At 43.6% G+C, this 17,293-nt stretch overlaps 1 protein-coding gene across 2 annotated transcripts; it reads left to right on the plus strand.

Annotated features, from left to right (window-relative positions):
* Positions 1 to 389: 389 nt before the first annotated feature.
* CIB2 (calcium and integrin binding family member 2) lies at positions 390 to 16,833 on the plus strand. Of its 2 annotated transcripts, none has more exons than XM_034409444.3 (6): positions 390 to 848; positions 5,145 to 5,179; positions 7,431 to 7,542; positions 11,170 to 11,317; positions 13,895 to 14,090; positions 15,775 to 16,833. In XM_034409444.3, the coding sequence occupies exons 1-6, from the start codon at positions 798 to 800 to the stop codon at positions 15,794 to 15,796; spliced, it is 564 nt and encodes a 187-aa protein (XP_034265335.1). In that variant the 5' UTR covers positions 390 to 797; the 3' UTR covers positions 15,797 to 16,833. The 2 variants fall into 2 exon arrangements, with proteins under 2 accessions (XP_034265335.1, XP_087734438.1); XM_087878312.1 differs by lacking the exon at positions 390 to 848 and adding an exon at positions 4,080 to 4,289 and having other exon boundaries at positions 15,775 to 16,144.
* The last annotated feature ends 460 nt before the right edge of the window (positions 16,834 to 17,293 follow it).

Genomic DNA, 17,293 nt, shown 5'->3' on the forward strand with positions numbered 1-17,293 from the left:
GGGTCTCCTGCCTGAGCAGAGGGGTTGGACTAGATGACCTCCAAGGTCCCTTCCCACTATGTTATTTTGCTGTTTGTTCTTCTCATCCTCTGCTCCCCTTCTCTATAATACAGATGCATCGTTCTTATTTTGGTCGGCGGACAGATCAAACAGAAGCATTGATAAATCCGGGCAAGGGCATTTTATCTTCTTGCGGGAGCTTCATCCCTGGAAGGCTTTGAAGAAGAGACTGGACTGCCATCTGTCAGAAACGGTGTAGCGTCTCCTGCTTGGGCGGGGTTGGGTTGGGCTAGATGACCTACAAGGTCCCTTCCAACTCTGTCCATCTGTATGGAATCTATTTGCCATAAAAACGAGATGAAGTGCTGCCACCGTGTGCCCGAAACCACGCAGCGCACGATGGGAGAGCCCGAAAGGAGGACCGTCTTCGATTTCCCTCCGTGCCTTTGAGATCTGAGGCAGCCGAGATGGTTTCTCCAGATCTCAGAGGCGTCTCCTCCGATCGTCTCCCTCCAGCAAAGCCCTCCTGCCGCCCCCCCAGGGAGAAAAGAGGGAGCCCAAACAGCCTTCCCTGGGTCTGATCTTCATGGGGGAGTTTAACCCCTTTCCTCTGCAGGGAGAACGGCCACCGCAAATCTTTTGATGCAGGTGTGAGATTTTTTTTTTTCTCTCTCTCCCTTTTTTTTTTCTCCTCGATCTGGTCACGTTGCATGCTTGGCCTCGATGCCAGCAAGACCCCCAGGCCCTAAATCTTGGCATGGGACGCATCTGGACACGGGAAGGCGCCTCCTTCGAAAATGGGGAACAAGCAAACCATCTTTACGGATGAACAATTAGACGCCTATCAGGTGAGCTGGGCTGGGCTGGGCTTGGGGATGCTCGGGGTGGAGGGGGAGCACGAGGCTCTCTTGTGTCGGGCTTCAGCGGGTGGCGATGAAGGCTGGTGGGTCTCCCAAAAATCCCAAACAGGATCTTCTCTTTCCTGGGGGGAGCCACCTTTCTTTAAGCTTGGGTGCTCGGTTAGGAGACTTCCTTGCGATGGGGCCCCTCCTTCGATCTGGCCTTGGGGTCAGACTGGGCTGAGAGGCAGTTTTCTAGGATGGGGGAAGAGAGAAAAGGGAGAGAGATGGAGAGGGAGAGAGAGATGGAGAGGGTGAGAGAGTGGGAGAATGAGAGAGGGAGGGAGAGAGAGAGATGGAGAGGGAGGGAGGGGGAGAGAGAAGGGTTAGATGGAGAGGGAGATAGAGATAGAGAAGGGAGTGGGAGAGGGAGAGAAGTGAGAGAGGGAGGGAGAGAGAGATGGAGAGGGTGAGGGTGGGAGAAAGAGATGGAGAGAGGGAGGGAGAGGGAGAGAGGGAGGGAGAGGGAGATAGAGATAGAGAAGGGAGTGGGAGAGGGTGAGAGAAGGGAGAGAGAGGTGGGGAGATAGAGAGAGGGATGAGAGAGAGAGGAAGAAGGAAGAGATAGTGATAGAGAGAGGGGGAGGGGGAGAGAGAGAGAAGTTTGGGGCAGATGGTCCTCCTTGGAAAGCCCAAGGTGTGTTGAGTTGAATCCTGAAGCCTTTAAATCAGGCTGTCCAATCTTGGCAACTTGAAGACTTGTGGAGTTCAACTCCCAGAATTCCTTAGCCAGCTCCCTGGGAATTCTGGGAGTTGAAGTCCACAAGTCTTCAAGCTATGCCGGCTTGGGAATTCTGGGAACTCATAAGTCTTCAAGCTGCCAACGTTGGACACCTCTGCTTTAGATGAAAGCTGTGGTGGGTGAAGAAGCGAGTGCCAGAACTCGTCCTGAGCTTTGTAGTAGTCCTGCCGTAAAGACCCCTCCCTATCTGTGCCAGGGAAACTGCTGCCCACACCCCACCTGGATGGGCTTCGTTGCCTCAGGATGCCCCCTTTCAAACTGATGCGCCAACCTGCAAGAGGTGAAACCCTGCAGGAGCCTTTCGTATGAATGAGGCTGCCTGACTGGCCCTGCTGGACGTCAGAATGGTCCATGCCTTACTCAGCTGATCTTCAGCAGAGACATCCGAGTCTCATCATCCTCCCATCACGAGAGGTCCAGTGGAAACTGGAGGATGGGACTCTCCACTCCCATCACCTGGTCTACTGGCCAACGTTAAATAGGAGCCCATTTTCCCACACAAAGACCCAGGCTGGCCTAGATTAGACGGTCTGAATTGGGAAGAACCATTGGAAGTTCTGGGGTTCTTTTTTTGGAGACGGCTTCGTTTTTCCGTTCCAGCCAGTCAATTAATAAAAATGAAACGGGTTATTGTGCTGTGGCCGATGTCTGCATAATTACCTTCCCTGACTTCCTTTTGAAGTCTTCCTAAGGGAAGAGAAATTGGCGTGGGCTCCTTTCTGTCTGGAAGGTTCAGAAGGAGGGTGAGTGACACCCTTGCAAGTTGGAGAATTCAACGCCGAGGTTCAAATCCACAATTTTAAAGTAAAACAGCCTCCATGGTTATGTCAGTTTAGGGAAAAGTTGCAACGAAGTGTATTGTTTAACAAAAAAATGCATGGAAACATCTCGCGGTTGAGTCGGTGCCCTTCAGAAATTTTGGAGCACAATTCCCATAATCCAGGAGCAAGCCCGTCTACGCCGTAACATTTTGTTGCAGCTCTTGATTCTTCAAATGAGGTTTCAGATTTCTTCGCTTTGATGCATTCCCACAACACGCTGAACCAACTCTGGGAAAAATCTAGCAAGCTGGTATATTTGTACAGCTTGCCAAGATCGGTTCATGAGGCTAACTTGTGACTTATTTGTGTTATGCAAACTCACCCTTTTACTTGGGCACTGTGTGAATGTTCTGCAGGAAATCTAATTGGGGGGCGGGGGGGGTTAGACTAGATGACCTCACAGACGCCTTCCACTCAGGCATTGTTTTTATTCTAGAAATAATATGTTGTAGATACATAATATTAGTTAATATTATTTATTAATTAGCCTATAGGCCATATCAACGTACAAGGTTCAAACACGTATTACCAATAAAAATCGGTAATTGTTTGTATAGGATTTTATTGGTAATACGCGTTTGAACCTTGTACATTGATATAGCTATAGGCTAAACAATAATAATATAATAATAATAATAATAATAATAATAATAATAATAATAATAATAAATTATTATTTAAAAGGGGAGCTAAACCTTCCACCTTTCAAAACTCCAAGCAGAGTCTTTATCTCTGCAAATTCAGCAAGACAAAAAGGGCAGTAGAATTATTTTAGCTCTGTGGTGTTTAACCTGCATGATCTCATTGGAAATTATTTTATTATGAAGGGCACCATGTCAGACTCAGTAAAACTTTACACAAAGATAAAGAAAAAAAAGGGGGAGGGCAGGAAGCCATGGTAAGAATCAGAAATGAATCTTGCTGAAACGGCCATTTCCATCAAGTAGAAAGAAGAAAGGAATAGATTCTTGCGGTTGGAAAAAAAAGAGCTGTCTTGGAAGGGACTCTCCTGAAGGGAAATTTTTGGAAGCATCCTTTCTATTTCATCAGACTCTCATATTCTTAGAGGATAATTCACTTTTTGCCAGTCTCAGTTTTGGTCTTTCTGGCTGACTATTTATACAAAGCCAGGATCCTACTGTAAAATAATAATAATAATAATAATAATAATAATAATAATAATAATAATAATAATACATAATTCAGTTGGATAGAGGCTGAGCAGACGCATTTGTAAATCGCAGAAAACGTGGCTCATTTTAATTCTGAAAAAGCTTTTCTGCCAATCTTTGACGTACCTTTTTATTTTATTTTATTTTATTTTATTTTATTTTATTTTATTTTATTTTATTTTATTTTATTTTATTTTATTTTATTTTATTTTATTTATTGGTTTGGTTTGGATTGGATTGGATTGGATTGGTTTACTTTAACAGTTTAGTTTATTAGTTAGTTTATTCTCTCTCTCTCTCTCTCTCTCTCTCTCTCTTGATGCTAATAATGCTAATTCCGCTTGCAAGGAAACTGAACTCCCAGGCCATTTCCCTCGGAACGGGTCGATCCGAAGCCATTAGCCTGCAATAAACGGGGATGCTTTCAAAACCATTCCCAGCCGAGAAACGGGGCTAAAAGTAGAGCTTCCATGTACAGGCACAGTGGAGGCTGCCGAATACGGTGCTGGCCTCCAAGGTTTGACTCCGGAAGGCCGAAAAGGCTTTCAACTTAATGGAGCTTGGAAACAGGACTCTGGGTGGGAGGGCTCAGTTTTTCTTCTCCCTTGGAAGTTTGGATTACCGTTGCCCGGCCCAGCCTCGGACTTCCCTTCTGGTTAAGTAACGATCTTGGCTACTGATCCTGGCTGATATAATTACACGAGGAAAAAAGAAAGCTCCTGGTGTGTGTGTGTGTGTGTGTGTGTGTCTGTGTGTGTGTGTGTCCGTGTGTGTGTGTGTGTGTGTGTGTGTGTAGGGGGTTTAACCAGCATTTCTTTGTTTCCTGTGTTTCCTTTTGCAAAGGGCCACTGACACCCTCCTGCCCCAGCGGTGCAAGAATGTGCAAATTCAGGGGAGGGATCCTGGCTTGTTTCTCTTGCAGGGTTCTCCAGCAGGGTCCCAATATTTTAGGGGTTGCCACAAAGAAGAGAATGGGAGGGGGAGTAAACCTATTTTCCAAAGCCCCCTTGAAGAAACGGGAAACTAATCTAGGAAAGAACCAACTTAGAACTAAGGAGAAACTTCCTGACTGTGAGGACAATGAATCTGGACTTGCCTCCAGAAGTTCTGGGTGCTCCATCGCTGGAGGTTTTCAAGAAGAGATTGGGCAGCCACTTGCCTGGAATGGGGTAGGATCTCCTGATTGAGTGGAGGGTTGGACTAGAAGACCTCCAAGGTCCCTCCCAACTCTGTTATTCTTTCATCTCTAGAAGGACGAGAGAAACCATCTCTCTGCATTCTCTGTATAGCTTTATTCAGCCACCCAATCGAGCCTGGAGGGACTCCTGAGCCCATCAGCCACTCCGTAGGCAGGAAAAGAACCCGTCTTAATAACTGGCACTCTAGTCCAGCCCCTTGCTCAAGCCAGAGGCCGCCTCCTCCTCTGCAGCACATGAAGAGGTCTTCTCCTCAGCAGATCCCCTGCAATGGGGAAACCTCATTTCCCTTTTCTCTTTCTGTTCTCCTACAGGATTGCACCTTCTTCACGCGAAAGGAGATCCTCAGGTAAGCAGAACACACACTTTGTTCCACCCTCCAGGTTTGTCCAGGAAGAGGCGCCAGATGTTGCTCAAGTCCTTCCTTGGGGTGGGGGGACAAGGAATTAGAAGAAGCTTTCCTACCTTGAACGTAAAGAGTACAGGTGAACCGCAAATGAACAGGGGCTGTTTCGGAGCTCTGTTGTGCTTCTCCTCCCAAGTTCTGAGAAAGTCACACCCCAGAATTGTGGGCAAACTCAACAAAACATCTGGGATGAGCCCATGGATAAAAACAAAGTCCTCCCTATTCATCATCATCATTATCATCATCATCATCATCATCATCATCATCATCATTATTATTTTCATTCCGTTGATTTCGGCTGAAACAAGGTAACTGCCATGCTTTATGCAAACTGCCTGATGGGTCCTTCAACTAAATTTAGACGGGTCCATTTTGTCAGGGTTCCAAGTAACACCCTCCCACTCAACAAAAGAAGACTCTGAGGCTAGAAATTCCTCAAAGTTCCATTTTATTAGAGATGTCATATTGGCACACCTGGGAAAACCCGAACCTGAAAGCTTCCAGGTTTTCCTCACCCAAAAGAAAGTCCAAGTCTCTTCCTTCTCCACCCATGTGTCCCATCACATGATCCAATCAATGCACCGTCCCAACTGGAGATGCCTCCCAGTCACACCACTCAAGGTGCAGGGCAGGATGTCCTTGACTCTCTGAGAAAAGAATGTTATTTTGGCTAGATATCCCTGCAACTCCATGCAATCCCCCTTCCCAGTTTCCCACAGCACTAAGTGTGGCAGCCCTGAAGATCCAGAGAAAAAGATGGGCTCCAGGGCTGGCACATTTATTCAAACGCCGGCTCACCTGTTAAGAAAAGAGAGAGGATTCTAGGAAGGGAACAGATTTCGTTACCTGGGTTTTGTCTGGTCAAATGCAGGTGTATCTGGTATACGGACCAACGTTTTCCCAATGAGACCAGTTTCCTACTCTACGATCGGTCGCTTCCTTTACTTTACAATTTCCCAAAACAGTCACGGCTATTTTGATGAGATCAGCCCATTCCAAACACTAATCTGTCCCCAGAGAAGGAAAAGATACGATGTCTTGTACAACAAGTGCAAGAAGCCGCCTGATCTTTCAACCTGCCATTCTTTCTGCCATATTTATGCCTCCGGTAAATTCCACAGAGGACTAATTACAATTCGGCTGCAAAAATTATGCTGCTGCTTAGAACAAAGCCATTTGTGTGTGTGTGTGTGTGTGTGTGTGTGTGTGTGTGTGTGTGTGATGACTTGGTAGAAAACTACGATCTCCAGGCTTAATGAACTAAAGCTATTATTTGTATTTCTCTTGAGAAGATCATTATCCTCTTCCAATTCCAAGCCCATCATCTCAGCTGAAAAGTCAATAATCCATTTGTGTTTATTTGAATTCACGAGACGACGCTCTGCTAACCCTGTTGTCCAGGGTGGGCTCTCTTTAGGAATCCGAGGGTTTTTTTTTTTTGTTTTGTTTTTTCTCTCCTTTCCTCACCCTAGCAGAGATGTCCCTGTTGTGTGCAGTGTACCTGAAAGGTAAAACCAGAGAGGACCATAATTTATTCTGGTCCAGCCAAGGCTGCAGGACTCGGAGTTCTTTCAGAGAGGGATACTTTTAAGAGAACAAAATGTGTCAGCGGAAGGCGGGATGGGAAAAGCAGGTTGTTACTTCCCCAGGTTTTTTTCGTATCGAAGCAACTTTTTATGATGTCTCTGGGGCAAAACTTTAACCTGGATGAGGCTGGCAGAACAGGGAGCTTAGAATCATCAACACCAGGAGAATCAATATGTCTGCAATCCGACCTTATTTCTTGGACCAAGTCTCATAGCAATTCCCCCAAAATGTAGGGTTATTATTATTATTTTTTCCTGGCCTCCCAGGCTCCCAGAGGGTCCCACATGTCATGTAGGGGCGGCAGAGTTGTGACTTCTGTACCACTGATGTTCATTTTTTGGGATTTCCAAGAAAAGTTTTTCTCTCATTTTGAAAAGGAGAATCCGAGACTTAGTTTCACGTGCAGCCTGTTTGGGGTCCCGAGCATTCCATTAACCTGACGGGAAATCACAGTTTTGGTGCCAGATCTTCCCGGGGTGGCCAGAAGGAGCAAAAAAAAAAAAAAAATCAGCTCATGGGAAGGCTGATGACACTTCTGGAAGCTAGGAATCAAACCTTACCTAAGTACCATCTTCTTGATCCATAGCTGTGATCTGTTTCCTTACAGGTTGCATGGCCGCTATCACGAACTGGCACCGAACATGGTTCCCATGGATTACACCAAGAATCCAGATGTTAAGCTCCCTCTGCAGCTCATAGAAAACATGCCGGAATTAAAGGTATGGCAGGGCGAGTTCAGCCTTATTTCTTATTGATATTTTCCAGCAGGCAGCCTATAAAATCTTTGGGGGCGGGAAGCAGAGAAGGCTGTAAAATTTGCAGGTTTTACAGATGTGTCTGCAAAAATCTGGTCTCTTGTTTTAAAGATTTAAAATTCTCCCATTAAGACTTCTGCATTGAGATGACGGGCTCGTAAACATTGACATGGATAGCTTTCTATACGGATGGCCATGGTATTGATAAGCTGAAATTCTTTCTCTGCCTTTGCAAAGCAAATTGGGATGGGAACAGACCATAATAATGAGCACGAATAGATTTTATGCTAAACCATTTGCCCTAAACAGTTGGTTTTTATTGCCCGGCAAGAATGTTACATATCTCTTTTTCAGTAGAGTATTGATTTTTCTTTTCTTTTTTTTTTGGCTAATTGAATTCTCCCAATAGAAGAAAATCCATCAGCCATCCACACGTAGAGATAAATCACATTTACATGCCATTGAAAAGAGCTAATAAAAGAGCTAAGAAGAGGGGGTGGAAAGCCAGAACACATCGTCTGCAGTAACCGGCGCCCAGATAAACAGGAATTAACACCAGACAAATAACTGAGCAGAAAACAATACCCTAACCAATTGCCAAGGGGAGAAAACCACATCCCACCAACATGGACAGGGCAAGTTGCTATATATAAACAGGGAGCAAACCTGACATTCATTAGCACGGATGATGTTACCTAGTTCGGAAGTGAAATGTCTGAAAGAAAACAACCAAGCTCAGAAAGCACCAAATTCTCCGTAATTGAATTCTTTTGTTGTTGTTGGTCTTTATTTGACTATTTTGCTTTTGGGGTACTCCTTTTTGACTTCCTCTTTTCCTCCACACTGGAGGAACCCTTGTGCAAGATAACCCTTGGCCTAGCTTCTATCCGGCCATGCTCCTTAGTGGCTTTGACCTGTTCTCACCCCTAAGGGGGATTGGTTTACACTATATCTATAGCCTTGTAACTTCATATATTCACAGAGAGATCAACAGCAGGGAACAGGAGACCAGAAGGCCAATTCTTGGGATTGAGTTGCCCTAAAAAAGCAGAAGAATTAATGTAATTGCTAATGTCTTCTAGAAAACGTCTGGGAGGGAAAACAGAGTCAGCATGAGAGTTGAAGTCCATACATTTTCGAGTTCCCAAGGTTGAAAAAAAAAAAAACGACGCCAGCAGTTGGTCGTAAAGAATAGAACGGTGATAGGAAGTTCTGAACGAGCTGGTTTTTGCTATTGAGTTCACTGAACTAGTTGGGGTCTCCACATGGAAAAAGGCAGGTGTGTCTCCAGGTTGTTATCAGAAAAAGGTGGCCCATAATGATGTCATTGAAACAATGCCAGTAAAAACAGAGTTTTGAATGTGCCAGCATGTGTACCTTAAATGTTTTGACCATATCTTGAAGACACCTCTGAAAGTCCAAACTTCATGCCATTATTTTAACCGATTGGAAAATAGGGTTCAGACCGCAACCACATGTTAGTTAATGGAGAGACTGGATTTCATCTTCAAGACCAGGAGTGAGCAACTTTACGACCTTTGGACTTCAACTCCCAGAATTCCTGAGCCAGCCATGTTGGTTCAGGAATTCTGAAAGTTGAAGTCCACAGGTCGTAAAGGGGCCATAATTGTCCACCCCTGCTCAGGACCTTCTTGCAATTCTAGTGAAGATGGGAGCTCCTTCTCTGCTTGGTCACCACTCTGGGGAAGCCCCAGGAGACTTCAGGATTAAAGTAGGACCATGGACAGCAGCTCCAAATGGAGTTGTCAACCTCAAATTGGGTCCATAGATCATTCTTCTCCAGAGCTAATTAAAAGCATCTTCCCTATTTAAACAACTCTTGGCTCCAACAGGAAACAAAGTGAATTCACAACAGATTCCCATAATATTTTCTGTTGCAAAAACCAACCTTTCATGCAGCACAATCACAAAAAAACCCGTCAAACTATTTACTAAGACTGTATTACTATTATTCTTCTCATCCTTCCTATTACCTATCTTCTCCCACTTATGACTATAACCTTGTTGCTTGTATCTTTACGATTTATATTGTTTTATTTAGTTTCTTAGTATGATTTGGTTGTTTATTTAGTATCCTATGACTATCACTAAGTGCTGTATCTTATGATTCTTGTTGAATGTATTTTTATGTACACTGAGAGTTTATGCACCGAAGACAAATTCCTTGTCTGTCCAATCACACTTGGCCAATAAAGATTTCTCTTCTCTTCTCTTCTCTTCTCTTCTCTTCTCTTCTCTTCTCTTCTCTTCTCTTCTCTTCTCTTCTCTTCCCTTCCCTTCCCTTCCCTTCCCTTCCCTTCCCTTCCCTTCTATTTCTATTATTTCTATTTCTATTTCTATTTCTATTCTATTCTATTCTATTCTTTTCTAATTCTAATTCTAATTCTAATTCTAATTCTAATTCTAATCCTATCCTATCCTATCCTATCCTATCCTATCCTATCCTATCCTATCCTATCCTATCCTAAAGCTTTGGGAAAAAACCTTCCATATCTTTTCCTGATGACATGATTTCCAGTTTACCATTTCCACCACCACCACTTGATTGAAATGGAAGAGGGTGTCATAGATTCAATAAAAGGAGTCCAAAGATGGCTTATATCTGTGAGGGTCTGCCTTTCCCAGCAGAAATGCACAGGGATAGATATATATATATTTTGATCCATTCCCTGCTTCCGAAGGTGTTGAGTGGATCCGTCTGCAGACTGCCATCAGAGTAACTGGATCCAGTGGTAATGCAGTCTGTTGTAAGAGACACCGATGGGTAGCAGTGGAGAAGTCCAGAAATGGGAGAGACTGTTTCGGCCCCTGAGATGTTATATCTCTGGGCAGATCTATCTTTCGCTTCATCTCAGGTTCTCCTTTGGGAACGACGGGAGAGAAGACACAATGTCTGTAGAAAGCCATTCGCACGCTTTGCTCCTGTCTGAGGCACACTGTCAATTTCCCAACTTTAATCCCAGCTTCTTGCTGGCTCAAATTTAAATTGATACGACTTTATTTTATTTTATGTTTTTTTAAAATTCACCCAGCTTGTTTGTTTGATATGGACTTCTTAAAAGCAAAGCTGGGTGCCGAATTCTGGTAGCTGAAGTCCACAAGTCTTAAAGTTCCCAAGGTTGGAGACCCCTGTTCTAAGGAACCATTTTTGCAATGGCTTTCTTAAGTTTTTTGTATTTTTAACCCACAGTTTTCTCTCGTACAATATATTTGGTGCCCCCCCCCTTTTTTAAAAAAGATTTGTTTGTATGCTTGTTCACGAAATGCACTGCAAAATCTGGAAAGGATTGGGTATGGGTACAAAAAGATGCAGCTGCTTTGATGAGTCGCATTAAGGACCCATTTGCTTTCTTGAACAGGCTCATCGAAGCAGCTGCAATCATTTCTTCAGACTCACACAGGAGCCTAAAAAAAAAGAGACACAGCTTCTTTCAAAAGACTCATTCTTCTTTGCCTTCTAAATAATGCCTTCTGAATAATCATTTAAGCTTGTGCAGCCTTGATTTCTATTATGTTAGGTTTTAAAAAAAAAAAATATGGAGGGAGCTAACACGTTGTCTCTCTCTGCAGGAAAATCCCTTCAGGCAGCGGATTGTTCATTCTTTCTCAGAAGACCCGGAAGGAAGTCTCAGCTTTAATGATTTTGTCGACATGTTTTCTGTACTTAGTGAAATGGCTCCCCGGGAACTAAAAGCAATCTATGCCTTTAAGATTTACGGTAAGAAAAATAACAGGGTGGGGGAACAGCTGATTGGAGAATTCTGGGAGTCGAAGTCCACCCAGTTTAAAGCGTGCTGGCTGAGGAATTCTGGGAGTTGAAGTCCGCCAACATAAAGTTTTTTTTATTATTATTATTATTTTTTTTAAATTTGATTTATATGCCGCCCTTCTCTGGAGACTCAGAGCGGCTTACAGTGCGTTAAGCAATAGCCTTCATTCTTTTGTATATTTTATACAAAGTCAGCTTATTGCCCCCACAAACTGGGTCCTCATTTCACCTACCTTAGAAAGGATGGAAGGCTGAGTCAACCTTGAGCCTTGGAGAGATTCGAACCAGCAGAAATTGCAGGCAGCTGTGTTAATAACAGGGTGCATTAAACCACTGTACTATCAAGGCTCTAGGTTGAGAAACTCTGGGTTAGAAGAATACTCTCAGTATGCTTATGAGAAGCAGCTAATTCTCAGCAAGATTTTTAAGATCTTTTAAAGATTTATGCCAAGGAGTGGAATAATAGCAGGTTAGGGGTTTCTCAACTTTGACAACTTCAAGTGGGTGGACTTCAACTCCCAGAATTCCCAGACCCCGTCTACCTTGATAAGCAGCTGAAAATTCTCAGCCACAGTGCATGTCTTTCTCTTGGAGGTGTGGTGATTCTGTGAATCTCTCCAGTATTTTGCATTTTATGGAACAAATGGAAATCTTTTTGTCTTAATTGTCTCTGGTAGCTACCGGTATGACCAACTCACCCACTTCCCCAAACTCCTTCAGCAAAGCCATCCTTCAACGTCAATTTAATTTTTAATATCTGCTTTTCACCACACCGTTTCTGGAGGGCTACGAGGCCCAAAACCTTTAGAAAGAAAAAGGAAGGATGTGATTTATTTCCTTCATGGCAGGAAAGACCTGTCAGATGCCAGACCTTTTCCCCAATAAATCTGCCTCGACAGATTTACTGTCCATACGCAAACCTGCTAAATGTCATTCTGCCGGTTTCTAATTAAATAGAACTGATGGTAATTCTGCTTATTGAGCGAAACACAATAAAACAAATGTTCAGTGCTGGCCTTTTAATCGCCAGCCTATTGTTCACTTGCTGGATTCATGATTGAGCTTCAGAGATAGAAGAGAGGAAGTAACACACCTTTTCCAGATGTTTGGTAGATTCCAACCAGGAGATAAGGAATGGAGGGTTGATAGGGTTGGTTGAAGTTTAGATATCAAAGCCACATGAAATAAATCAATACATATTGTTGCGGCCATCCGTCAGCCCTCAGATGGAGAGTCAACAGTCCCCAGGTCTGGATTGGCTGATGAGGAAGAGGAGGAACAGCTGGATCCAGTGCCTGATGTGGGGATGCGCAGAAAGCAGAGGAGAGGAGAGCAGTGGAAATCTATGGGCCGGTCCTTGGGACGGAAGAGCCACCGCTGCTAATGAGGCACCACTCTAGCTTTGGGGATGGAAGGCAGGGGGCGGAGATGAATAGATGTGGCAGACAACTATTCATCTTCCGGCCGGCTGGACTTGTTAGCCTGCGGTGAGAGAGAACCTTTTTGCCAGGACTGCTGGCGCTCCAAATAAAGGAGTCTTTGAGTTAACTTCAGAGGGTTTACCGTGTTTGGGGAGCTTGGTCGGAACACATATTTTTCCACCTATCAAATTTATTGGGAGTTTGGAAAACATCAATCAGTAATAGAATAATAGTGTTGGAAGGGACCTTGGAGGTCTTCTAGTCCAACCACTTGCTCAAGCAAGAGACCCTGTGCCATTTCAGACGAATGGTTGTCCAATCTCTCCTTAAAACCTCCAGGGTTGGAGCATCCACAACTTCTGGAATCAAGCTTTTCCACTGATTAATTGTTCAAACTCTCAGGACATTTCTCCTTAGTTTTAGGTTGCTTCCCTCCTTGATTAGTTTCCATCCGTTGCTTCTTATCCTGACTTCAGGTGCTTTGGAGAATAGGTTGACCCTGTCAGGTTTCGGTGCTATCTTAAATAAACTTCATTCTCAAGCGCAAAGTCTCTAATGAATCACTTTTATTTAAGAATAGAAAAATCCGACATTCCTGATTCAAGTTGTATCCAAACTGGCCCCTCCTTCCAACCCCTCCTCTTCCGTTCTCCAACCCCAATGTCCCATTGGCCATCATGCAGATCCATCTCTACGTCCCGTTCTTTTCACAGGAATGTGGCCCCCACCCTCCATTACCCAGGTAACCCTATCTGTTGCATGCAGAAAACTAGGTAAAAGTTCATCTCAGCAATAAATCAACGCTTCTTCTCTTTCATTCATTCCAATCATGTCAGCGCTGGAAAAGAACCTAATTTGGAATGCTGACAGACCCTCTCTTCTTTGTGGTGGCCCCTCAAATATTAGATATTGGGCCCAGGTAGAAAAATTCTACCCCATCTACTAGTTTTTGTGAAGATATACAGAGAGCCCTAAAAAAAAAAAAACAGTAACTCCATATCCCATTGACTGCAGTGCAGGGTATGGGAGCCATAGTCCCAGCCAAGTTGAGGGCAACAAAGTGACGTCCTGACCACCTCTTTCTTTCCTGTCTTTGCCTGCCTAGATTTTAACACCGACAACTTCATTTGCAAATCTGACCTGGAGCAAACTCTGAACAAGTTGACCAAGGAAGAGCTGACTGAGGAGGAGGTTAGCCTGGTGTGTGAGAAGGTCATTGAAGAAGCCGACATGGATGGAGATGGGAAGCTTGGATTTTCAGATTTCGAGAACATGATTTCCAAAGCTCCAGATTTTCTCAGGTATGAGCATGTCCACCATCGATCAAGGATCCTTTGCAGTGTTTCCATCCAGCCAAGAAGCAGATGTAGAAAGAGATAAAGATTTTAGAAAGGAATATGGGAGACAAGTCAAAAAGAAAAAAATAGCATAGCAACTAAAGCGTTGAAGCGGGTAAGAGATGATGGATAGATGATTTTTTGTTTTTGGTGTTGTTTTGATTTGCTTTGCTTTTCCTCTCTCTTTCCTTTCTCCTTTTTTGTAGGTAGCTGACATGATTAGAAGTTAGGTAGGATAGAAAGAAAATGTTTTTTTAACAAATGATGACATCATTAAAAATTAAAATAAGAGATAGAATTAAGAGAAAAGGGGAATATTAGTGTATACACCTTTATATAATAAAATAAGAGTAATAATAAGAGAAAACGTGGAATAATGGAATAATGATAGATTGTAATTTTATATAAATATGTATCATTATTAGAAACGTATAAATTGGACTGAAAGTAATAACTATGACTAAAGCCATTCGTTTTATTTGCATTAGAATGTATGACACCCAGGTGCCACACTGTTCACGCATTGATGTGTTTGTAAAAAATAAAAATAAAAAATAAAAAACTTGGGAGGGGGTGGGGAAGGACTCTTTGTAGTGTTCCTCAACCTTGGCAACTTTAAAGTGTGTGGACCTCAACTCCCAGAATTCCCTAAGCCAGTATGGTTGGTTGGGGGAATTCTGGAAATTGAAGTCCACAGATCTTGCTGAGGTTGAAGAACTCTGGTTTCAAGGCCTGGAGTCAGATTTGAATAGGTTAGAGATGATCAGGAGACCACTTGGCCGGGCTTGGAAAACCTGTGTCTATCCAGGAGATCATTTTCCTCCTGTGGGAACTGAGGGTAGCATTTTCTTGACTCAAGTCGAAGACAAACTTGTCTCTTAGTTTGAAAGGAAAGAGATAATTGGAAAGGAATTTTTTTTTGAGAACCACTAGCAATATCTGACCGAATCCCAGGAATGACTTCCACCGGTACTAAATCCCAAAGGCCCAAACTTCCAGGCAATGGCAGAAGCACTTACAGATTCTGAAAATGTGATCCTTGTGGGATCGTTTCCCTTTTTTTTTTTAAAAAAAAAAATGTGATCATTTTGAAGCCCTGGGCATTTTAATGGCCCCATTAGCACTCCCAGCTGGCAGGAGCTAAGTGTTCCGTTCTACCAGGCTGGCTGCATTTTCGCAGGAAATGGTTTTCTATAAATCATTGTGGAAGCTGAAACTCTCTCACACACACACGCACACAGGTCTGTAGGATAGTGGAACATCCAAAGAGGCAAGTTCACTCCACAGGCCATTCAAGTCGATTGAAGAAGTGGTGTTTGGGCAAGATGCCAACTTTGCTTCGTACGAAATGTTGTGCTTTGGTGAATTTTGTCAGTCTAGACCAGGGTTTGTTTTAGCAACTTTAAGATGTGTGGATCTCAACTTAGCTGTTCTCATATTGTTTGTTCCTTCTCCCTCCTTCTCTCTCTCCTTCCTTCCTTCCTTCCTTCCTCTCTCCATTCCCCCCTCCCTCCCTTTTTTCCTTCCTTCCTTTCTCCCTCCCTCCCTTACTTCTTCCTTCTTTCCTTCCTGTTTGACATCCTTCTCCTTCCTTCCTTCCCTCCCTCCCTCTTCCTGCTTCCTTCTTCCCCTCCCATTTCCTTCACAGCACCTTCCACATACGAATCTGAAACCCATGGGGCTGAGCCACCGGAAGCCAGGCTGGCTGACGTCTTCCTGGCTTCCCCCTCCTTCTTTCCTGGATGCTGCAGCAAAGGAATTGCCGAATCCTGGCCCAGCAGATGCAGGACTATTTCCCAAGATCTTTGGAATATCCCTGGATTATTATTATTATTATTATTACTAACTTGGTTTTTGTTTTTAAAAACAACACCCCACAAATGGGCCTGTTCACCTCGTGGGACACACCTTGCTGGACTGTTATTTTTTTTAAACTGGGCCACCACCGAGTCGTCCGTGTGGTTGTTCTCTTGTCGTTTTTATACGTGTCTATACTAGCCCTCTTGAGCAAAAAGAAGACAAAATCCCAAGGGCAACTTTCACCGAGATGTTGAATCTCCCCGAAAGGACTTGATCAAACCGAAGCACTGGAACTCCCAAGAGAAGGAGGTTCCCTGGTTTAAAACCAGGCGACACCCCCTCCCTCCCTCCCTCCCTCCCTCCCTCCGCTGGATTCGTGCAGCAGAAGAAAACCGCCGGTGCCGAGAACGAGGCTCTTCATCCACCGGACGTTGGGTGAAGGCTTTCCTCCTTAATGAAACTTGAAATATTTCCTCCTCGTTTCTCCTGCCTCCCAAAGGGCATTTTGCATTAGCAAATCAATGCCTTTCCCAAACGGGATATGCCTCTCTTCATATCCTGATTGCATTAAGCTGACCGATTGCAAAAAAATAAATAAATAAACGAAACGGACGAAAACAAAGGACGTAAACAAAGGGGAACACAAAACACACAACCGACACCTTTTGCCAACGCAATCTTCCTCGTTGGATGCGTGACCGCCGTGTATTTCTCTTTTCTCCGAAACCAGCTGCATTTCGTACTTCTTTTTTTTTTCTTTTCAGTTTGGGTTCTTGGCTAATCAACTAGGCATGATGACAATCATATCTTACCACCGTTTTTCACACAATCTCCTGGAAGGGCTTTGCTACCTATTGTGTGGCTTCTGTAAATTATCCAGAATTAAAACGTCGGCCAGTTTTACTGACGTAGGATGGTTTTTCTTTCGATTCACCTTTGAAAGGAAAGGCTCTGGTTGTTTTTTTTTGTTTTATTTTATTTTATTAATCCGATTCATTTGGCCGCCCGTCTCAAGGAAAACGACCCTGGGCAGCGTCGAGCAAGCCAGTCAAAACAGGAAAGAAATAAGACAATCATTAGTTCAAACCGTGATACAATCATGATTAAAAAGAGTTAGAAAGGAGAGAAGCGGAGCTAAGAAAAAACTTGTTGTTTGTGGTGATTATCATCATCATTATTCTTCACTGATTTTAAGCCTAGATGAAGCCACGCAAAAAAGACAGGGATTTTTTTTTTTTTTTGCTTTGAGGGAAAGGAGCTATTTAGATTCACACAATTTTTCCAGAATTTGCTAAATCTGTTTAGTACTGTGGCAAAAAAAAAAAAAAAGGGGGGGGGGAGGTGTTAGTGGTCTCCCCAAAATTTCT

This window comes from Pantherophis guttatus, chromosome 13 (assembly GCF_059756535.1).
Source record: "Pantherophis guttatus breed Tessera chromosome 13, ASM5975653v1, whole genome shotgun sequence".
Taxonomy (NCBI): domain Eukaryota; kingdom Metazoa; phylum Chordata; class Lepidosauria; order Squamata; family Colubridae; genus Pantherophis; species Pantherophis guttatus.